The sequence below is a fragment of the Leguminivora glycinivorella genome, chromosome 12 (assembly GCF_023078275.1).
Source record: "Leguminivora glycinivorella isolate SPB_JAAS2020 chromosome 12, LegGlyc_1.1, whole genome shotgun sequence".
NCBI lineage: Eukaryota > Metazoa > Arthropoda > Insecta > Lepidoptera > Tortricidae > Leguminivora > Leguminivora glycinivorella.
The window spans coordinates 8486906-8511588 of NC_062982.1; the positions used below are offsets into that span (position 1 = coordinate 8486906).

General features: G+C 36.5%; 1 protein-coding gene across 2 annotated transcripts in view; it reads left to right on the forward strand.

Moving 5' to 3' along the window:
- LOC125231664 (macrophage mannose receptor 1) overlaps window positions 1-24683 on the forward strand; it is a 136568-nt gene that overhangs the window by 100338 nt on the left and 11547 nt on the right. For both annotated transcript variants that reach the window (XM_048137166.1, XM_048137165.1), the window contains one exon: window positions 12683-12783. In XM_048137166.1, coding sequence (XP_047993123.1) covers window positions 12683-12783 — 101 coding nt within the window. The remainder of the gene's footprint in view (window positions 1-12682; window positions 12784-24683) is intronic.

Consider the following 24683-nt stretch of genomic DNA (forward strand, 5'->3'; position numbering starts at 1 on the left):
ATTACAAAAATGAATAAGAAGAAAAATTAAAAGGTACTCTTACTCACCCACAGCCTTACAACGATTTTGACAAAGTATTTTTCGTATTTATCGTATTAATATAGAAAAAAATTGTTTAAATCGAATGCCAGTTACACACAACGATCACACATACACACATACATAAAAAAAAAAAAAACCAAACGTGCTATACATTGTCGTCACTTATAGGTACACTGTCCATGATAGGTACCTACGCTTAATCCGTACTTTCATTTAACCATCGCAGTTAATCATTTCGTCACCACCCGTTTTGTTTCAATCATTGTTCGATGACACTAATTACGATGCGCGTGAGTGGGATCATTTGTTTTGCAACATAAGTGCATATTGATGGTATGTTAGACTAATATACTCGTTTGAACTACTTAGGCTTAATCGTTTATAACGGTACAGATTATTGTGTTGTAACTTTATTGCAATGTAGCGATTTATATCATGTTTTATTAAAAGTGAGAAAATTAGCGAACCAATTAATAACATAATCATAATACGACCACTTTATTTTTATCTAGACACGCATCTACCGGGATATTGACCGTAAATATTAATATTATATTACACTAGATTACTGAAATAAGTTTTTCGTCATCGATCATGCTTTAATAGCTGACTGTTAGGCATTTTTTTTAACATAATATTTTAACTCGTTCAAACATAGGTATTATCAGCTGCAAAATTGCATGGAGAAATTATGAATGAATTCATTGATAAATTCGCCATACACTTTTGCAGATGATAGAATACATGTTACACTAATTCCAAAATAACTAGGTACATACACACCTTGCAAGTTAAATAAAAGCTTCCAGAATACATTGTACTCGTATCAGTGTCCGTTCATTGGTAATAATTATATTTATTTCGCGTTGTCATAAAAGTCATACAGATTCTCATACTCTCGGCTCTACTTACCTAATTTTGGAAATAATTATATGATGCTTATCATGTTGCACCTATCATGGATAATTGGGCTAAAATTATAGATTGCTTACAAAAAAATCTTCACATGTATGTTTTGTAGGTTTTTCTGTCTACATATTTTTCCCACGAACGCAAAAGATGATTCAGGAAATTAAAATGTTGCTTATGAAACTATTATTTTGACAGTAATAAGAACCGAAGTTTGATTATGTAACACATTATTTTTATAAAATCGGATCCTTATAGTATTCTATCGCCGCACTGGATATCTTTTGAAGTCGAATAGAGAAGCATAATTTAATTCGACAATGACCCAGTAGTTGCTAATTACTTTCAATCTTAAATATTTGTCAATAAATGGGACAGCAGGATGTCATCTATTGAGCATTATCGTGTTGAGCATTGGTTTTTACTTTATCTCATCAACCCTTGTGTCCCTTACAGATATACCATCAAATCTGTCACCGACGACACTACAGAAACTTAACCACATAAATATATAAATAAATTTCATATAATTAATGGTCATCTACACGTCGCCTCATTAGGAAACCAGACGCAACCTGCCATTCAAGTTTAGAACTTACCGATGCGTTGAAGTCAGTTCACGCGCAAACCTTCTTCTCGAGACACCTAGGAATAAACTAGAGTTTCTTTTACCTAGGACACACAAATTTAGGATAAATAAAATCTATTATAACTATCCTTAGGACTTTCTGAATAAAAATCTATACAGCAGCAGCTAAAAATATCACTGCACTTCGGACTAAAACAGTGCGGAAAAAAGCTTCTATTTCGACACTTAGTGGATAAAAAGTGTTAAAAATGTGCCAAAGACAGTTTCTGTGTTGTATGCTTATTGTGCTGATGAGTTGGATAGCGGACACGAAAACAGCGAATTATCAGGCGTCGCTGGGACTTGGGAAATCAGGTAAATATTTTAATTAAGTTTTGTGTGACACGGTGTATTAATATAATATTTATAATGGCTGCAAAACCAGCTTACACGTACTTTACATTCAGTGTACAAAAATAAAACAAACATGTTAGCATTATACGTATCATATCGAAGTCGCTTCAAAACAAAATCGAACCATATACAAACTATAAGTCAGAATCGGCTTGCAATGAAAGGTTTGACTCTGAATTCGGGACTATCATTTTGGTAAATCACACGTTTAAGGGTATTTAACCCTTTATTTAGGAGTATATTATTTCTCCATCCTATTCTAAACTGTTATCTTTGACAGATTACAAAATAGACTATGACATTCTAATGCTCAATTAAGGGTTAAGGCACTGGTCCCACCGCGAGCTAGTAAGCTATGAGCTATCGGCTATAAAAACGAACAAAAGATAATCACTCCCGTGTAAAAAAAGAGACACGGCGATGTTTATAGTTACTCGCCCAGCGGTGAGCTATCAAAATCGCCGTGTCTCTTTTATTTGCACGGGAGTGCTTATCTTTTGTTCGTTTTTGTAGCCGATAGCTCATAGCTTACTAGCTCGCGATGGGACCAGTGCCTTAAGGTAATCTTGTCCGAGCTTCCTGCGGACTCTTAAAGCTCGGCCACACATGCGCGTTTTGAGAGCGTAGGCGGAGCGTTAGAGGAGAGCGCAATGATAGCGGTGCGCCAGACGAACGCTGGCGTTGCGCCCAACGGACGCCGGCGAAAACTAACGAGCGCGGATTGCAAGCGGAACGCGCGCGCATTCCGCTACGCTATCAAAACGCGCATGTGTGGCGGAGGATTTAATACTTTCAATTCACAAGCTGCATAAGCATTTTTAATGTTATTAACTTAATTGGATGAATAATTGTGTTTTAATAATTGGACGCCAATTTTCATTCGCATTTGCATGTTATGTTTCATCTATTGCTTAACTCCTATGACCGCGAGACACCAATATAACGTCATCATGATACATAATATATTACCGCTTACCTATCACCTTTTTCTGTTTAGTATATATGTATAATAATATACAGTGTTTTACCAACAAGCGGGTTTTTTTAAGGATCGTAATCTTAGTTATTTAACTTAATTTAATATACTTAATAAATAAGTAAAAAATATGACTTTAAACTTTCAAACAAAGCATAAATTGCCAGCAATGTACAGCACAGACATTTCAAGACACGTCAAGTAAGGGTAATGACGGCTCATAGAGATGTGAGTAATGATATTTACGAAGTGCACGCAGTACATAGAATGTACGGATTTCGGAAAATTAATTTTGCAGTTAATTTAAATGACTAAGATTTGCTAATATACGCTAACGATTGCCAATGTATCGTATTATTATATGCTTTAATAAAAGCCCGCATGGTGCTGACACACTGGATAACAATTTAAGAGTAAAGGTCAACAACATATGAAGATTTACAACCACTTTTTTCTAAAACGGATAAATCAGTTTAAACTTTTAAGGAAAACAAAAACAGTCTTTTATTTATGTCGAAACATATATAAATAAACCGGCATAAAATCGCGCGCCGAATTTTAAATTACAATGAGTAATCGCATATTATGTCATTTTCGAATCATGTAATCGATACGTGTAATACGATCGCAGAATTCCCATGGATTTGTATGCCACTTTTATGCCAAAAATAGCGTCTTCATGGAATACATAAAAAAATAATGTGTTTATAAGTATGCTTGGAACATTTACACAAACAGCTAGGCTGAGTGATGTCAGGTGGACTAAAATGATAACTGGGTACGTAGCCGAATGGCACAGACGCTCACAAAACGCTCGTAGATATCTATCTCTATCGCTCGTGCGTATTGGCGCGACAGAGCCGCGTTTCGTTTTCGTTTGGCGTTGAGAAATGCCATTCGGCTACGCATGCTGGTGCCGTCTGCGAGCGTTTGCCATTCGGCTACGTGAGAGAAAATACAACCAGTTTTCATGTTCGTTCAACAAGTTTTTTGGTTAAAATAGCGCCTACGTGCTCTTTGGTTCAAACAACAAGCTACTTGTCATTTGAATCAGCAATATATTTGAATCAACAAGTCGATTTTATAAAAACAACCTGACACATATTGCGTTTGGCTGATTCAAACGGATAAACCGCAACAAGTCGAACTTGTTAAATTCACAATGCAAATTTCTCTCAGTGCACCCTGGATGGTGGCCGCTTACAGTTGTACATCCGTTGGCTCGCTGGGTGGACAATATCGACAACCGGAAGGTTGCGGATTACAACTGGATGAGACTAGCTCAGGACCGGGACAAGTGGCGTACTAGAAAAGAGGCCTATGCTCATCAGTGGGCGATAAAAGGCTGGTATTATGATGATGATTATTATGCAAACAGTAGCCTACAAATGGCCTAACCTACTTAACTTTTGGTGATCTCTGAAATGTAATTAGGAATCACCTTTGATGACTTTCAAAATATAATCACCATTTCTATGTTAATATTGTTAAAAGGTATATTTTAATTACATAATTAAAAGTATAAAAAACTCAATTTAGTCTTAAAAATCGAAATAAGATGTCATATATTAAAGAAAAAATGACGAGCACCACCAGTGGTGAAGGCCCGATTCGAACCGGCGTCTTTTAGCAATCCGGGCCAAACGCCATGAACTCCTAGGCCACCTCGCATTGTATTTGTTAAAATAATTTGATTTGTTCCCATAGTTGCGGTCAATTTAGTCTTGTTAAAAAATAGCAAATAGCTTAAAAGCTGCTCGATTAACCTTATTTGATACATAAGCAGCGTATATACAGTCAGCAGCAGAAGTTCCGTAACGGGCGAGGTGTTGACACAAAATGACGAACACGCTCTTATTGTCTTAAAAATAAGATCTTGTCAAGTTCATTTTGAACACCTTGCCCGCTACGGAACTTCTGCTGCTGACTGTACATACCTACCTAACAAAACAAAACTTTAGGTACTCTAAATAAATATACCTTTAATAAATTAATATTTGTTAGATATCCTTTATCGAGCATTTAACTTACCAGCTTTCGCCTGCGGCTTCACTTGCGTTAAATTTGAAAATTGCGGAATGCTCCTTACAAACTTCCACCCCCCAATTTATGGAAGTGGGGGTTTAGAAAGAGGCAGAAAGTAGCCTATGTCGCTCTCCATCCCTTCAACTAAATATTTCCACTTAAAAAATCACGTCAATTCGTCTCTCCGTTTTGTCGTGAAGAACGAAACAAACAAACAGACTAATACTGTAAATGGGAAAGTCACACACACTTACCCATTATAGTATTAATAGTAAGTAGTATGGATAAGCAAGATGGATATTAAGTGTGGATTAGTGTGTCTTATTTTTAAATACATACTCGTATAGGTAGGTAAGCTCAGATGTCTACTACGTCCATAAACTTTACATCAATAAGTACTTAATTACAATTAAATTATTACAACACAAGTCACATCCAGTCATAAAGGCTAACTCATAATGGACCAAAAGTCGTTTGGTAACCATTGAATGATGTGTTACATTGGTTTAACCTTTAGAATAATCCCTAGTTTCATCATGTGATGGAGTATGCGTGTGTGACAGTTGATATTATTGTGATTTGATACGAAGTTGATACAGCGGGCCGATTTTTGAGTCTCACGCGTTCGAATTCAGAAAATTGGCACTGAAAATAATAGGCAAGTCACCGTTTTCAACCGGTGTTTTAGTGAAAGTGAGATTCAAAAATCGGCCCCCAGGTTATAAAGTGCGATACCAATGTTGTACTGGTCAGTCAATTCTTCTTTCAATGATGACGTAGTGAGTTCGTGTGGGACGCATTGAACATACCTAGTAACTACAAGAAGTAGGTACATATTTTATATTATTCATATAAAATGGAATATCTCTCTAGAGAGAGAATTTATTCTTGACTTAAACCTGTGTTTTATAAAAATATTTCGTGACAATATATATTTTATTTTAAATTTTACATTTTTTTACAAAAAATATAAGCACCTAATATTAAATCTAACCAGACAGTATGACGAGACCAAGCGATAGTTTTACAATTCTTATACATTAGCTATGCAAACGTAATTATTGTTATTAAATACAGATTTATATAATTATATCAACAAACCGGAATCACGTTACTATCTGAAATAAAACCAGTGATTAAAAATAAATTAACTGGGCTAGTTTCACTACAATAAGATACACGTACTGGGTACGTATCCGAGTGGCACAAACTACCTTTCGCTACGTCTACCACAAGCCAGACTACCTTTCGCGGCGTTTCGTTTTCGTTTCGCGTACGTCTACCACAAGCCAGACTACGCTTTCAGAGCCAGCGCGCGTTTCGTATTTTCGTATTTTTCGCGACGCAAAGAAAATGGCATTCTGTCGGCTACGGCACCTGATATCAAAATTCATTATCTGAGTGAGTTTTTGACAGTAGAAACTACATTTTTTAAATTTGTAAATAAATGTTGGAACTCTCTACTGTAAAAGTTTCCATAGATGGCGCCAGTAGATCTATAAGATTTAGCTTAAAGGTACTACCTACTAACATACAAAGGTACATACTAACATATGTGCTAGCGCCATAGTAAAATAAAAACTAATAATTTTACACAGATTGACTGAGTCCCACGGTAAGCTCAAGAAGGCAACGATAGAGGTATATATATAACATGAAAATACTTAAAGACATAGAAAACATCCATGACCATGACTCAGAAGAACGCTCCGGTAAGGGTATTTATCTGTGCTCAACACAAATAAATACTCTTATCGGAACTCGAACCCAGGAGCGCGGTTTAACAGGCAGGGTCATTACCCGCTAGGCCAGACCGGTGGTCAAAAATACTTCGATTAGTTAAGCCCATCAGTTACTACTGTGGACTATTGAGTTATAACCAATTTACCCGATCGATGAAATATCACACGCCAAGTACAAGTGCGCACCCGGGTTGTTTACAAACAACCGGCTAAACTAAATGCTTCTTTCCTTATTAATTAGATAAGAACTGTTTAAATACCTACTTAGATATAAATGTAGATGAATATAATACCTTTAGGCCCTCTTGCACCAACCACTAACTCAGGGCTAGTGGGCTGTCATCTGTCAAATTCCATATAAAATGGTGGGTTAACTCCTGGGTTAATCCTCCATTTTCATTGGTGCAAGTGGCCCTTAGTGAATAAAAATACCTACAATGTAAACGAGCGACAACGGCGGCAGATAAACCGTTAGCAGTTTTCGCTCGCTGTTCAAATGTAAAAAAAATAGTATATAAGTGTTTTTAGATAAATAAATTTAAAAAAAAAACTCATTTATGGATTCTCGCACCTTTATTCTATATTTTATGTATATGAGTTTATGACTTTATCCTAGCGATTCGTTTAAGTTTCTACAAACGATAGCGTCTTCTTGGCTAGGCTTCCACGTTACAATAGGTTATTTTTTAACCCCCGACGCAAAAACGACGGGGTGTTACAAGTTTGACGTGTCTGTATGTCTGTCTGTGTGTGTGTCTGTCTGTGGCATCGTAGCTCCCGAACGGATGAACCGATTTCGATTTAGTTTTTTGTTTGAAAGCTGAGTTAGTCGGGAGTGTTTTAGCTATGTTTCATGAAAATCGGTCCACTAACAGGTCGGGGGTTTTTTCAAAATTTTGTGGTTAGGTTAGAAGTACTGTCAAAACCAATTGGAACGATTTACTAATATGGAATTTATATGAAATCGAGGTGAATGACGTCACCGTCAGCTTATTTACTTTAAATAAAAACTGGGTTTAAAAATATCTACAGGTCCATGTTTTTTTATGTGATGCTTTATTTCATGCATGGTATAAAACATTTTTATTTGAAGTAGGCACAGGCAAGTTCCCTTAACTAATATGAGTACATATTTTTTCTTCGTTTTTCTCCTACAGTTTCCACATAGACACAGACAGAGGGTTATTTAGCGACATTAAGCTTCATTTAGGTATGACTTTAGTAATTTTAGCGGCTGTAAAAAATTGCTAAATTCAGTGCTTGTGTAACAAAAATACTCGCGAATACTTAAGACATACACAGGAAACTAGGGTGATTAAACAGCTTCTACTAAAACTGTTCGTTTAAGTACTATTGCTAAATGAACTAAATGTAGGCGGGGCAGACGTTTATGGAAAAATGCAAAAACATCGACAAATATATACGATTTTTTGTTTAGAGTTTCATGAAAATAATGTTACGTGTTACCTACTACAAGATGCTTCTCCAATTTTGTGAATCAGTATAAATATAAATTTTGTCGCATGTTCAAATTTTGATTTTAGTAGTGGTGATCGTAATACGAGTATTCCTTCTTAGTTCGTACCTACACCACGAGCAAATGTGCACCAACCTGAAACATTTTTACCATTTCACTTATTCTGACCTTTCTTAACTTTTTCTTTGTCCTGTTTGTCACCATATTTGCCTAAGACTAATACTTATTTTTGCTGCGTCGAATTTTGAATCTTACTTATTTAATGCGCTTGTAGTTCAAAAAACGAATTATTATTTTTTTCTTTTTAAAGGATTTTAGTTATGTTTTTCATTCTTACTGGAACGTCTAACGTCCGACTCACCTGATTTCTCCCGCTGATACGAACACCTGCAACCGTCTTGTTATCGTATGCTCGTTTGATTTACTAGTCACGCTTCACCAAAGCCAGGCGTTCCAGGCCTTGGCCCTTATTAGAGGAGCGTAAAACAGATTTTTGCTGCTGATGCCTTAATGTTACTGACCTGGAAAAATAATGATGCAGTAGATTCACGTCGAGGGTACCGGGATTTTGTTTATGTTGATGTCTGAAGGAGTTATGTTACGCGCAATAAACGTTTAAATGGTTGGTAATAAGAAACAAAGTAGTACTAGGTACTTTTTGAAGATTGTTGAAATGTCTATTGTACATTATAAGTAATGGTTCAGTTGTAGTGGTACCATTTTTTTTCGGCCTTATTTGTTTCAGAATTTAATTACCTGTTATTTTATTTATTTTGATATCTTGAATTTTAGAAAATACGTGCCTAGTTAATCTTTTAACCTTTTAAAGTTCAATCGACTCAAAAAAGACCACCATTGTAAGATTATCATTTTGTAATTTTTTCTTGTACAGAATTTTTAGGACTAGAGGATGTCGATGGGTTTTCTTGGGCCTTGCCCGTTAAAGGAATAAATTCTGGGTGCCGACATATAGTGGTATTTGCTATAACTGAAGTAAATAGGTACCAGGACAAAACTTTTTGCGGCCGTGAATCGGCCAGATCCGTAAAAAGACAGAAATTAAAAAGTAAACTACATAACACGGAAATGTCATCGTTTACGAAAGTAGATCTACTCTGAAAGGTCACACAGTCAGCCCCAACATTCAATTATAAAGTACCTTTTATCTCTGATCAGCTGTGTGACTTATGCGGTGGTCATAAGATTCACAAAAATGTCACTTATTTGTGTGGGCGATCCTGAAGTTATTCTGCTGATAATACCTTTAAGTCAATGACAACTTTAAAGAGTTGTGTTGAAAAGCTGTTAATATTTCACACGAGTATTGACGCACAGATAGCTGGCGAAAAAATAATTTGCATATCAGTAAAAAGTATAATTATTTTTGCAAGTTAAAAAAACATAAATTCTTACTAACATTGTCTTGTGGAATGCTGTTGTGACATCAATCATTAATGGCATGAATAATTCCTGTTAATTCTTCGTCTTATTTAAATGGCGACAGTGCGTGTCTGCTTATTGTACCTGATTTTTGATCTGGCTTAGTAAACTTAAAAAAAAGATATTAATCGCACATACGAGTAATACCTACATATTTCAATACCCAACCAAACATATGTATTGAAACAGGATAAACACTGAATGATAAGGGTGTACTGTGAAACACAAAAGTAGAAATTACGTTACATTCGGACACTATCACTTGCATATTCGACTGGTACAGAGACTGCCAACCTAAACTTGGCGCACACAATGGGCTACTTGACCCTTTTTTAAAGTCTGTCTTATATGATTAAGTACTGTCCAATTAACCGAAATAAAATATTACCATATTTAATTATGACCTAAAAACAGCAAAAAATATTTTTTCACCACACCAACTGATAAATGCTTTCTTTGCTATTCGAAAACAGATAGCAAAATTGCATTTTATTCACAAGAGTGCAAAGTAATTTCATACAAATTTTAACTTGATGTCTAAACCTGGGTGTTGGAATTCACGTATAAATGATGATTTTGAATCATAAACGTTAAATAAATTGAAGTATTTTATTTATTTTGATGTTTTACAGTTCATATTTTCATAGTGTTGGTGTGGTGAAAAATTTTGTGTTTCACTCGGTGGCAAAGTTTGTTTAACCTTCGCGCCTTGATACCCTCGCAACGCTCAAGATTCCACTTTGTGAACCACTCGCTACGCTCGCGGTTCAATATTGGAATCTTTCGCTTGCTCTGGTATCAATATTGGCACGTGCGGTTAAACAACTACTTTGCCCCCTTGTAAAACAAATAACTATTTCCCCTCACTAGCTCGGAAACACGTGTTTTGTCCTTTAATACCAGCGGGTAAAAACGCATTTTATCCACTAGTGGGTAAAGTAATTTGACCTTGAATAAAGTCAAATAAACTGCTTTAAAATTGATAAAAGTAGGTGAATCTAGTAATAAAGATGATTTACCACCTGTGCAACTACTGGAAGCAGTGATAAACGCATTTTTTGCGTTGTAGTTTCCTCGCTGTAGTGAGGGGAAAAGTTTTGTGTTACACTCGGGTGCAAATGTATTTTACTTCTCGTGTGTTAAAAAACTCGCAAGTTCAGGATTCTATTCTCGAACTTGGGTACTCGCTTCGCTCGTGGTTCAACTATAGAATCCTTTCACTTGCTCGTTTTTCAATTCCACACTCGGCGTTAAAATACAACTTTGCCCCCTTGTATAACAAATAACTATTAATTACAAATACTCAATCACGTTGAATGAATTATAGGAAATAAATACTTACTCAACTAAAATACTGACAATTATGTGTTTGGAGTCAGTTTACGTTTATCAGTATTTTTTATCAATGATTATAAATAAATATCTGACTAGTAATTGAATGGTTTTTATTTAATACATAATGTATTAAAGTATTGTCTATGCCTTTGGCTAGTCTGTGGCCAAAACAAAAGTAAGCCCATTTATAATAAAAAAGGATAATTATTTTTATTTATACAAATCCGTATTAAAAGCATCTTAACACTTCATTTAAAAAAAACGTACTTCCTCAGAACGTCTACATGATAAAAGTACCTACATTATCAAGTACTTGCATTACAATAAATATGCCAATTGTTTTTATTTATTTCACCACAGAGTCAATGAAGAAAACAAAATAAATGCACAACAACTAATGTAAATATAAGTAGCCTGTTCTCTCATATTTATTGAGTGCCTAAAGCGATCTTATCGGCGGAGAACCAAAATATAAGTTTCTTTAAAACGCCATTTATGTTTATTTGCGGCTCGTAAACAAATACTTGAAAACGCGTTGTCACTTGATACGAAAGAGGCAACCGCTTCGAAAATCCGGAAACGGCTTTTCATACAAATGTATGTCCCCATTTTCCTCTCTAGATCTTAACATAATTGGATTTTTTTACACAATTGTCGTTCTTTGATAGTAGCTTTACCTTTTTTTTATGCTTTTAGAAATTAGGATTGATTAGGACTGATTTTATCAAAAATTTCATCTATATCTAGTAAATGCAAAACAATCAAACGTTAAGAACGGTACCTTCGACCGCGGGCCATTCGAAAATTTTGTCAGTCATTGCGTCCCACCTCGTTAGTGTGTTAGCAATGGCAATAAATTCTGTAAAAATCATTTCCGTAAACTGCATAATCTGATCGAGGGGAAAAAATACTACGTTTGTATGGATAATCGATCCTCATAAACAAGCATTGCATGTTGGACGACAAGCAATTGCGGTCGGTCCTTTTAACTTTTAAATGCAAGTTTCTTATAATTTTTCCATAAAACTGCGTTGCCAGGTCAAGTGGTAAAAGCAAGACGTTCGTCGGCTGAACATTCCACTTTTAAAATGTTTACATTTATTTTGATACCATTTGGCTTCTCGTTAACAGAGTTTTCGCTTTATTGTCTCGCGAATATTCAGAAAACTGCAGTCAAAGTGAATTTAAGAATCCATTTTGAAAGCTTTGGTCAGAGTCGGAGAGCGTAAATTCTTAATGATGTATTTTTGCTGTGGAATTCTGCTTTGAACTGGTGTAGCCTGGATTTTTTGAGCTGCATCATTAATAAAAGATGCCAAGCGTCCAATACTTAGTATTACATCATGCATGTATGAATTTGACGACCTTGGTATTGCTGTGTACATTTTTATGATCGAAATACCTTTGTAAATTTTTCCTACACAAAAAACTCATTTTATTAGTTATGGCAGTAATTTTGGGATAATATACTTGGTCAGTGATTATTGATAGCACAAAGCAAATCTCGACAGGGGGGCCATTGTAACTAATCAATTGTTTTTCATTATTACACTATGATGCATCCACGGAACACGCCTACCATAATTAACCGTTGGACACTCTATTTAATAATGCAAAGTAAAACATAGAAAAAAGCCGCCATCATTGCGCTACGATGACGCTGCGCTTTCAAAACGCGGATGTGTGGCCGAGCTTTATGTATATGTAATAAAGTTTAGTATTGTTTTACTAAAATCACTTTCGTTTGTCCACAGAATGCTCAAGCTGTAGCGAAGACGAGCTTGGAGTAACGCGGTGGACCATGCCGCTGCTCAAAACAGGGGAGAAGAGATACTATCTAGGAATATTCTTTAAGGTAAACAGTGTGAACATCTACTTTAATTATTACTATACAAACCGGGATTCGAACCCAGGTCCGGCTCGCCGGTAGGCACGAGTTTTCATCGCACTTTGCCAAAGGTAGAGCAGGAACTGAGTTTTGCAGTCAATTTGCAATAATTTTAATTAAAGCAGTAAAATCCTAATTAATGAGAAGCGAATCAATTTCCAGCTATCCATCGGCGAAATGAAATGACAAACGGAAATTACATATTTGAAGTACCGGTCAAATTACACTGCAATTAAAATTTTATTAATTATTTCAATTGAGACTATTGAACACGTCTGTCGTTTATGTATGTATAATAAACTCATCTCGCCTATTACGTTTGCCACCAACATGTCTACATGCAAAATTTAATATGTAGTGAGTACCTAAGGCCCGACGGTGAGCTTCGAAACCCAGCGAAGGCCTAGAGCTCCGAGTAAGCTCGAAGGCACAAAGCGTCACATGAGAAGCGCGCTGGCGTAAGAAGTTGAAGCTTAAACGCGACCCAATATCAAAAGTGTCTCAGAGAAGCGAAAAGGCGGGCCGAACGTGCATAAGTAGGAAGTATGGCAATAATTCAAGTATAAGTACAATGAGCCGAAATAGTAATTGATGGTAGTGAAAATCATCCATAACACTGCAAGCAAACTAACAAAGGCTGTTATATAAACAGCGCCCGCGCAGAATTGTCTCAGAACAAGTCTAGTAATTAGTGGGCGAGCCAACGGAGACAATGACACTGCAATTTGTTTGGTAGCGACACCTGTTGGAAGCGATAGAAAGTGTATTCATTTAAATATAATCGAACAATGCGCGAACGTAGTGGGTGTGCTAGAGAAAGCAACATATAAATCATGAAGTTGAATCATTAAGATATGTCTTATTATAGCTATATTTTGGGAAACATCTGTGTAATTTAGAATTCTATTTTTAATATATTAACCTTTTCGCTGTTACGTCTATGAAGAAATAAAGTGTTATCAATGGTCAACGCTATGTCAAAAATTGCACCTACTAGCACACCTCGTAGCATATAAGGCATGAAAAGTAGGTAAGGTCAATACGGATAAGTGTGTCATAAGGGGAAGCATGCCTGGCCTCCACATTTGACCTTTTTACTCATTATCGTAGTTGCTTTTGCTACTTGCTAGTGATGTGCAAGTTGCGGAAACTAAAAAAAAAACTCTTAAATTTCTTGAAAAATTTACGAAACTTTCACGAAGAATTTAAATTTATGAAATGGAAAATTTCCATCCAAACAATTGTCCATACAAAGTATGGAAATTTCCGAACTTTTCCTATGTGAACAATTCAGAATTTTGGAATCTTTACGTCGGCACAACAGTACTACTTGCTACTCACGATTAGTTGTAAACATATGAACTCTCAATAAACACTGATCATTGGTTTAAACAGGCCAAATGTGAAGGCCAGACACACTTCTCCTTATCACACACACACCCATTTTGACCTTACTTACTAGCCTTATACCAAGTCGATAGTGTCAAAGTTTGTACACAAGTGTACACTGAGAGAAAATACAACCAGTTTTCATGTTCGTTCAACAAGTTTTTTGGTTAAAATAGCGCCTACATGCTCTTTGGTTCAAACAAGCTACTTGTCATTTGAATCGGCAATATATTTGAATCAACAAGTCGATTTTATAAAAACAATCTGACACATATTGTTTTAAACATACGTTTGGCTGATTCAAACGGATAAACCGCAACAAGTCGAACTTGTTAAATTCACAATGCAAATTTCTCTCAGTGTACTATTCGATTAATTTGAGTTATGCTGTTACATTATAACTCATTATATAACTCAAAATCGAAAGCTATATAATAAGAGATGCATATGCGCTTGCATAGACATGCATTTATGATGATAATAATACGAAATAAATACACGAGTATTTTCCATAAATTTGCATAATGAGTATACTTTTACATAATGGAGAATACATTATACTCGGGTAATATTTTGATACGAGTTTCCTTGATATCGAAAGATTGCCTTTTCAAGTATTTTACTGAAGGAGTGGCGCTGATTGTCACAAATACCAGTAATCTTAATATCTTATGAACATTATCAGACATTGATGATAGTGGCGACTAGCGACTGGCATTGTGACTAAGTTATTTAACTCAGTAAAAAAACCTATAAAGTTAGGGCACCAGTCATACAGCTAGCGAATACGTAAAAAAATCAAACTGTTTGGTTTTGTCATGCACATTGGTGACTTACACAATGTTACTTGGTGAAATTGTCAAATTTTATAGTTTCCGCTGCATTAAGACATGGTGCTTAACCTTTCAACCTCCATTGTGTGATATGTGTCAACACATTCATGTTTGTAGTAAAAGAGGTAATAATTTATGGTTGACCCTTTGGCTGCCAAAGACGTCTATAGACGCGCGTGGTTACGTTACAGTTTTATAGTAAGTAATTTTCTTGCGACTCAACAAGGTTTCATTTGGAGTGTTAGATAAAATACCGGTACATGACATCTGTGGGTACGAGTAATGCTCAAATGAAACATCTTAACAGAAGTTTACTAAAACGACCTTCTTAGCGTGAATATTTTATATTGAGCGATCTAATATTCATATGCGTTTGCCCGATTTAGAATACGAGTAGGTATGGCTTGACTAGCTTCACATAATGATTTATTTCAACACTCAAAATTTTAAAATATTTACTCATTTGTTCCATACAATGACGTTTCTAGAACAAATGTGGTAGCTGAACGTCCAATCTCTCTGATCTAACGTAAATATTTTTAAAAATAGTTCGTAATAGACTTCGTAACTCGACATAAGAATGTGGAGTTTTCATTATCGTTGACAACCGCAAATGCCACAGCCAATTTAAGCCCGCGGTTTGGTGATGTGGGCTATTGCGGTATCACAATGAATTCTTATGAAATTATTTAGTCTGCGCCATGTGCGGTCTTGGAATTCCTCGGGTATTTTCTGGTGTCTACATAATGGTCTTTGCGATTCGATGACGTTGTTTGTAATCGTCTAATCGATTACTGGTGTCTTGATGTTTTAAACTATTCTTCCAATTAATGTAAATCTATTTATATAAATCGTATAATATTGATAGGTATTTGAATATTAAAGGTCATTAGATCATGAAAGTAGTCTTAGGTAGTCGAATGCCGCATATTTTTTAGGTCTTAAATATTTGTGGAAATATGACGACAAAGCAGTCACAACGCGATAATAAACCTGTATGCGTAGCCGAATGCAAAAACGCTCACGATATATCTTTCGTAGCTATCTATCTCTATCGCTCTTGCGTATTGGCGCGACAGAGCCACACTTCCTTTCTGCGGCGTTTCCTTTTCGTTTCGCGTCGTAGAAATGCCATTCGGCTACGGGGCCAGAAGTTATTAAATTAATATTGCATGCATTTCCAAAAACTTTGAGAATTTATGAAAAACTGAGGGAAATGCCTTTCTTTGTTTTTTTACTTGCACAACTTTACAGCAACTCATAGTTACAGCAGACTTTCAAAAACCTTCAAAATGATAAATCTAACTTAAAATAAGGTAGGCTATCATTATCAGCCTTTTCCGCAATAAAATGAACTTACTCCCAACCTCGTTCGAGTTCAATGTTAGTCGATTCATTATTAATTTTCTCGATTATACCAGTTGCACTTGTTACCAGTTCAAGTGCAGTAACTCACTCCGCACGGCAAGCAGTCTAGTTTGAAACACTGAATTTGTAATTTTAATTTGTTGTAGACTACAAAATCCTGTTTTACAGGATTTTGTAAGTTGGGGATAAATCTCGGCGGGATAAATCTCGACTGGGGGGCAATTGTAACTTATCCATTTTTTCCATTATTGCACTAAATATGATGTTGAGTTCTACATGTATCCACTGAACACGCCTACCATATTATACAACCGGCGCACACTTTATTTAATAAGGCAATCATTGTAAAACATGGTAAAAATGGACCAGTTACATTTGGCCCCCAGTCGGGATTTATCCCGCCGAGATTTATCCCCAGCTTACAAAATTCCCCGCTGGACCTTATTTAGAGTTTACGAGTAGAGTGAAAAGCAGAAACACCTTCAAATAAAATAGATCTGGATTCATCATGCTTTTACTTGTGTTATTTTTCATATTTTTGGCTTTATGAAGCCTTTGCCCAGCAGTGGGACACATTGGGCTCTAAATAATAAAATAATAATAATAATTGGCGTTATAAAGGGTACATAAACTCAGATCATTCTCTCAACATAACTTTGTACAAAACGGCACTTCAGACACTTGTCATAAAAACATAGGTACCGTGGTCCGCCTTTAACTGCTTTGACTAAGTAGTTATCAACTAGCCTGTTGAAGTATGTCTAAATACTAGTTTCGAATAAGTAATAAACAAGACATTTAGTTTCTAAGTAGGCATTTTGTATTCAGGCTAGCGCCTTACATACTAATTTCAAGCAATGAAAATAAAAATCATCAATCATTCGTGACCGCTAGGTGCAGCGCCAATAAGTGTTATAGAGTTGCCATCAAATATATCTGAGCTACCAAAGTTCTCTCAAATATAGGAACACACACTCTAAGAGTGTTTTCACATTATGCGATCCGATATCTGATGTAGGAAGGATATCAAAGGTAAAAATCAAAGATGGCGCCTTTAATATATAGGATATCGGATCGATAATATGAAAACGCATTGACGTCTTGACAATTAGAGGCGTATTCCGATGTTTGTGAGAGCTTTGACAGCTCCGATTTGAGTGCAACTGTACAAGTGTACGTGACTCATTTCGCTTTCGTATTGTCCGGATGTTTACTACTTTTTCCCCAATACACTAATATAATTTTATAATGTCGTAAGTGAGAATGAATCGTGAGTATTTAAAGCACCTTTCGTTGTAGTATGACGAACATCTGTTAGAGATAACTTTCGTAATAAGTAGCGTTGCGTGAGGTATCCATTGAAATGAAAAGTAAGTGCTGATAGTTCAACCTTTTTTTTGGGCGAGCTTAAAGCATTGCCCTAAATAGATCGTCCAATCTCGGTTTGTTACTTACGAAACGGTTAAGGGAGTTCTGAGATATTTATATCTAAGGTATTTATTCAAATGATGTACCTACCTATAATAATAATAATATTATTTTTCGCTGGTTCGGTCACTTACTTAGAATGGGTAACGATCGGGCTGTCAAGAGAGCGTTCTTGGGTCGACCGGCTGGTGGCCGTCCGGCGGGTCGACCCAGATACCGCTGGGAGGACAGTGTGGTGGCGGATCTGCGTCGGCTTCAAGACAGTGACTGGCAAGAGGCTGCGCAGGATCGGGACAGGTGGCGATCTCTCGTTTCGGAGGCCAAAATTCACTTTGGATCACTGAGCCATAATAGTTAGGTAGTTAGTTTAGTTAAGAAATGCTTATGCCGTTCTAAAAGAAGCGGTCGTTGACTCCTCTTAAGGGAAAAATCTGTTAACTTCAAAAATATGATTGACTCAGATTTAAAATTCTCATACCTATCCGTCAAACAGAGTTTTCAGTTGTTGCCATGAGATTTTTTCGCATGAAATCCGGCGCGTTGGCATCGATTTTCCACGGGATTTAATCAAATTCAGTAGCCTGATGGACGGTTAATCCAATCGCGCGAACCTGACACAGATTCGGGCTTTACGATTTGGTATAGTTTCCATCCGGTTTTGATACGACCTTGATCTTGTGTCATGTTCTGGCCCCGTAGCCGAATGGCATTTCTGCGACGCGAAACGAAAACGAAACGCCGCGAAAGGTAGTCTAGCTCTGTCGCGCCAATACACAAGAGCGATAGAGATAGATATCTACGAGCGTTTCGTATCGTGAGCGTTTGTGCCTTCGGCTACGCACGCTGGGCTCAATCAGCGTGGGCCACTAATTTGCAATGGCTGCCAAATAGGGCCTAGCGATCCAGAAATAGGTTTCGCGCGACAGATCTAAACTGCGTTTCGAATTTTCGACCTGCGTCTCGCGTTAACGCTTGTCATTTCGGCTATCCCAACTGTACTACATTTTGATACTGAGCACATTGCGATTTGACTATGGTGCCGCCAATTAGACTTGCCTGATTGGTCCTCTCGAAAGCATGTTCATACTAATGAGCGATTTCTGATTCAAAAACCGGCCAAGAGCGTGTCGGGCCACGCTCAGTGTAGGGTTCCGTAGTTTTCCGTATTTTTCTCAAAAACTACTAAACCTATCAAGTTCAAAACAATTTTCCTAGAAATTCTTTATAAAGTTCTACTTTTGTGATTTTTTTCATATTTTTTAAACATATGGTTCAAAAGTTAGAGGGGGGGGGACGCACTTTTTAGGGTTCCGTAGCCAAAATGGCAAAAACGGAACCCTTATAGTTTCGTCATGTCCGTCTGTCCGTCTGTCCGTCTGTCCGTCTGTCCGTCTGTCACAGCCGATTTACTCGGAAACTATAAGTACTACAGTGATGAAATTTGATGGGAATATGTGTTGTATGAACCGCTACAAAATTATGACACTAAATAGTAAAAAAAAGAATTGGGGGTGGGGCCCCCATACATGTAACTGAGGGATGAAAATTTTTTTTTCGATGTACATACCCGTGTGGGGTATCAATGGAAAGGTCTTTTAAAATGATATAAAGTTTTCTAAAAAACATTTTTCTTAAAGTGAACGGTTTTTGAGATATCAGCTCTCAAAGTCGTAAAAAGTATGTCCCCCCCCCTCTATTTTTATAACTACGGGGTATAAAATTCTAAAAAAAATAGAGGTGATGCATGCTAATTAACTCTTTCAACGATTTTTGGTTTGATCAAAGTATCTCTTATAGTTTTTGAGATAGGTTGATTTAACTGTAATTTTGGCAGGTGTATAAATTGACATAATAAGTTTATTATATTTGCTGCTACGGAACCCTTTGTGCGCGAGCCCGACTCGCACTTGGCCGGTTTTTTTTCCTTTAGGAGCGATTATTTCCGAAAATATTAATATTATCAAAAAACGATCTTAGTAAACCCTTATTCATTTTTAAATACCTATCCAACAATATATCACACGTTGGGGTTGGAATGAAAAAAAAATCCGCCCCCACTTTACATGTAGGGGAGGTACCCTAATAAAACATTTTTTTCCATTTTTTATTTTTGCACTTCGTTGGCGTGATTGATATACATATTGGTACCAAATTTCAGCTTTCTGGTACTTACGGTTACTGAGATTATCCGCCGACGGACGGACGGACGGACGGACGGACGGACGGACGGACGGACGGACGGACGGACAGACAGACATGGTGAAACTATAAGGGTTCCTAGTTGACTACGGAACCCTAAAAACGCAGCGCGATGCTAATAAACTTTGATTCCACCCTAAGTTCGTTTTCACATTATTTGTCATTCTCATCAACGACCTCCCAACATCCATTAAACACTCCACGTGCTTGCTGTTTGCTGATGATCTAAAGTTAGTCAAGTCAATTAGTACCCACCAAGATTGTATTAAGTTACAAGAGGACATCCGCAATGTCAGTGCGTGGAGCATTCAAAATAATTTATCCCTTAATGAAGATAAATTCTCAATCATGACATTCACTCGTGCTTTCCATCGCCTCCATTACAATTACACGATTGACAACCAGCCTCTTCAACAAGTCTCATCTGCTCGTGACCTAGGCACCTGGTTTGATCCAAATCTCACTTTCAATGATCATATTGTTGCTACATGTAATGCTGCTAGAAAGTCGTTGGGCTTTGTAATCCGCCAATGCAAATTTCTGGACTCGCAAAATGCACTTAGCATATTATACAATGCATATGTGCGAAGTCGGCTAGAATCTAATGCGATTGTATGGTGCCCCCATGAACAGCAGTACACTCTTATGTTGGAGAGGGTGCAAAACAACTTTTATACGCTTTCTTTTCCGTAAACTCCATGGGTACTATCCGCACCTGTATCCCACTCTTTACGTCCTTGGGATGGTAAATTACACTTCCCTAGAGTGAAGAAATATAGCTCTCATAAAGTTCTTCTTACGTTTAATACGCGGCCAAATTACTAACCCTACCATGCTATCTCTGATTTCATTAAAAGTTCGCCCTATTACTGGCATAGAACTTCGCCCCCGTCCACAAACTCTATTCGCTATCCCGACAGCACGAACTCATGCCCTATCACACTCTCCGCTACACCATGCATTAACTGAAATACTGGCCAGTGACAGCAATCTGGACATGTTTTACAGCACGGAATCGCAATTCCTTTCGATTAGTAGCCGATACCTGGAAGCTAATACGAATCCAAGTTCCATTAGCTACTGATTATGAATCAATCATAAGACCTTAAGTGTGTACCCTATTGTATGAGTCTCTAAAACTACCCTCCTATTAACATGTATAGCTTGTCTGTTAGTGTTAATTTTAAGGAATTTATAAATAAAGAATAAAGAATAAAGAATTATCCAATGCGACATCGCCTCCAAATCCAAAATGGCGCCTGTAATGTACGGGATATCGGTCCTACATCCAATATGGGATCGGATAATGTGAAAACGCACTAAGGGTAGAGGTCGTATCGAAACAAGATAAATATAACAGTTTTTAAAATCAGAATTGGCTCCCCGCCACCGGCGCCGGCGGCAAATTGGTACCTGCATTTTTAAACTCCGAACTTTGCACGGCGGAGCGTGCTTTACTTTATTGAATTAAAACTTGTCGAGATTTTCATCTTCCGGAACGTTAACACATTAAATCATTATTTTGTTTATATTTAATTTTTATAAATATGTTTTTACCACACCAACTAATAAAGGCTTACTTTGCTATTCGAAAACAGATAGCAAAATTGTATTTTATCCACAAGAGCAGAGTAATTTCATACAAATGTTAACGTTTCCTTTATACGTCTTAGATAATTCCTCTATACAAGGTGCTCGCGAGGAACCCGCATAACTTGAAACACGCGTTTCTGAGGCCAAAAGAAAGAAAAAATGTTATATGAATTTTAAAATTTTTCGTAAAGAAAATTATTTTTTTTTTTCAACTTTTTTGGACGTATTTTCACATAAAAAGCAATTTTTAGGCATAAAGTTGGCAATTAAAATTAGTTCCTTAATAATTTATTCTAAAAACCAAATTTTTTGAAAGTTTTGCTTGTCACATTTTGACATTTATCAATGACTACTGTGAGACTATGCTCCACAATTGCGCATCAGCGTCGTTAAGAAGACCTTTTCTACTGAGTAACAATACCGAAATGTTTTTTTTTAATTGGCAATAACTCTGAAACTAGACGAAATCTAGAAAAGTTTATATGACATTTTAGTCTTAAAATGTGACCAAGAATATGCCGTTAAAGTTATATGGGTTCCTCGCGAGCACCTTGTATAACACGTTATAACCCTATAACCTTAAACCAACACCTTTAAAGTCAACGAAAGCGATAAACCGCAAAAACAGCCTCATGAATTCCCACACAACTCGTCACTTCCATTCCAGGGAATTAGTTCCGTCGCCAATGTCCTGGAACTAACGGGGCCACGGCCATGTACAGTCAACCAATTGGAACCCTAGGCCACTGTAGAACTATGTCATAGTGACGTTATAAATGAGATTGTAAGAAATCTCTTACTGCTTGTCACTTTGACATGGTTGTAGAGTGGCCTAGGGTTCCAATTGGTTGACTATACAGCCAGGAACAAAGATACAGACAAAGTGCCAAAAGATAAGATGTATAGACGACCCTTGATGTACAGTCACCGGCATAAATATGTGATGATTTCTATACCTTGATTACCTTGTCACATTAACGTCTTGTTTGAAATGTCAAGCGAAATTGTCAAACAATTTAAAGCGACAAGGTACAGTCGACCAAAAATGTGGTTTACCACCCTACGGGTGAGGTTCGTTTAAACGTCATGACAAGGTTGATTTCCGCTCGCAATAATATTATGTCAGTGACAATCGCTCTGTCTATATATGATGTTTACGTCATGCCTTGTGTCAAGGCAACCTTAATGGTCTACCAGTTTTTACAAAAGTTTCTGTGAGCTCTAACGATAACTGGTAGACCATTTTCTTGGCCCATTGTACAGAAATCATCACTTATTTAAGTCAGTGACTGTACAAGCAATAAAGTTCTCTATAAGTAGGTATATGTTACTGTAAAAGCCCGAAGTACGGTAAATTCTAGGGGGTAAGTTATTACTTCTATTGAACGTATACAAACGTATGGTATATTCGGTAGAAGGTATAATTTCAATTAGTATAATTGCTGTTATATATCATTTTAGATAGCATAAATTCAAATTATATAATTTTTGTTACATATAATATTGTTTCCTATAAGTATAATGTGGTATAACGTTGAAGTAATAGAATATACAAAACGAATACCATACAGGTGATATAAGCGCCTGCTGTTTTCTCTCTCTCGCTCCTCGCTCTTTTGACAGGATTCGTTTCTGTGGGGTCACAATTCAAACCTAACCTAAACCTACTATTGTGATAGGATTAGTTTATGTGGGGGTCACAGTTCAAACCTAACCTAAACCTACTTTTTTGACAGGATTCGTTTCTGTGGGGTCACAGTTCAAACCTAACCTAAACCTACTTTTTTGACAGGATTCGTTTCTGTGGGGTCACAGTTCAAACCTAACCTATACCTACTTTTTTGACAGGATTCGTTTCTGTGGGGTCACAGTTCAAACCTAACCTAAACCTACTTTTATGACAGGATTCGTTTCTGTGGGGTCACAGTTCAAACCTAACCTAAACCTACTTTTTTGACAGGATTCGTTTCTGTGGGGTCACAGTTCAAACCTAACCTAAACTTACTATTGTGACAGGATTAGTTTCTGTGGGGTCACAGTTCAAACCTAACCTAAACCTACTTTTTTGACAGGATTCGTTTCTGTGGGGTCACAGTTCAAACCTAACCTAAACCTACTTTTGACAGGATTCGTTTCTGTGGGGTCACAGTTCAAACCTAACCTAAACCTACTTTTTTGACAAGATTCCTTTCTGTGGGGTCACAGTTCAAACCTAACCTAAACCTACTTTTTGACAGGGTTCGTTTCTGTGGGGTTCCCAACCTAATTTTGTGATTTATATGACATGTTGTTATATTTTTTAATATTTATATATTATTAAAGATATAGTAAATCTAAATAGTTAATATGTATATTATAGTATACGGTAGTATGTATATTGTATGTTATATTATTTGTATCTTATACAAATTGAAATTATACCTTTTGTGCATTAACATAAAAAAAAGTATACTTTTTGAGCGTTTGTAAATTGAGAATATGCCAAAAGTTTGTACTCATTATGTTACGCACCCAATTCTAGGTTTTAGGTAAAAAGCTCAATATGAGAAATATTTGTTGATTACTTCGGGCTTTTACCGACATTGATTTGGTAAAACCTAGGTCTTACCACGTCGGTCAGAAAATATTTTACCAGGGAGAAGAGTTTTGGGGAAGTTCTATGAAAAACTTGACTTTCAATGGAAAGTTATTTATTTATTTAGATACAAGAACGGTTTACCAATTACACTTGTACATACAAACATTTAGGGCCACTTTCACCACCCGCTTGACTCAAGGTTAGTGGGCTGTCAACTGTCAAATTCCATATAAAATGGTGGGTTAACCTCGGGTTAACCCTCCATTTTCGGTAGTGCAAGTGACCCTTAGTTATTACAATTAAGACTAGTATATATACTAGTGTATATACAGTGTATTGTAGTCTTAATTGCCATACGATAAATAAATAATTACAATTAACTCACATAAAACATACATGTATAACTCCGTGTATACAGCTAAAGTCTAAGAAAAAAAGGTAACTTCTAAAAACGTTACGGTCGTCTAGAAGGCTCTACA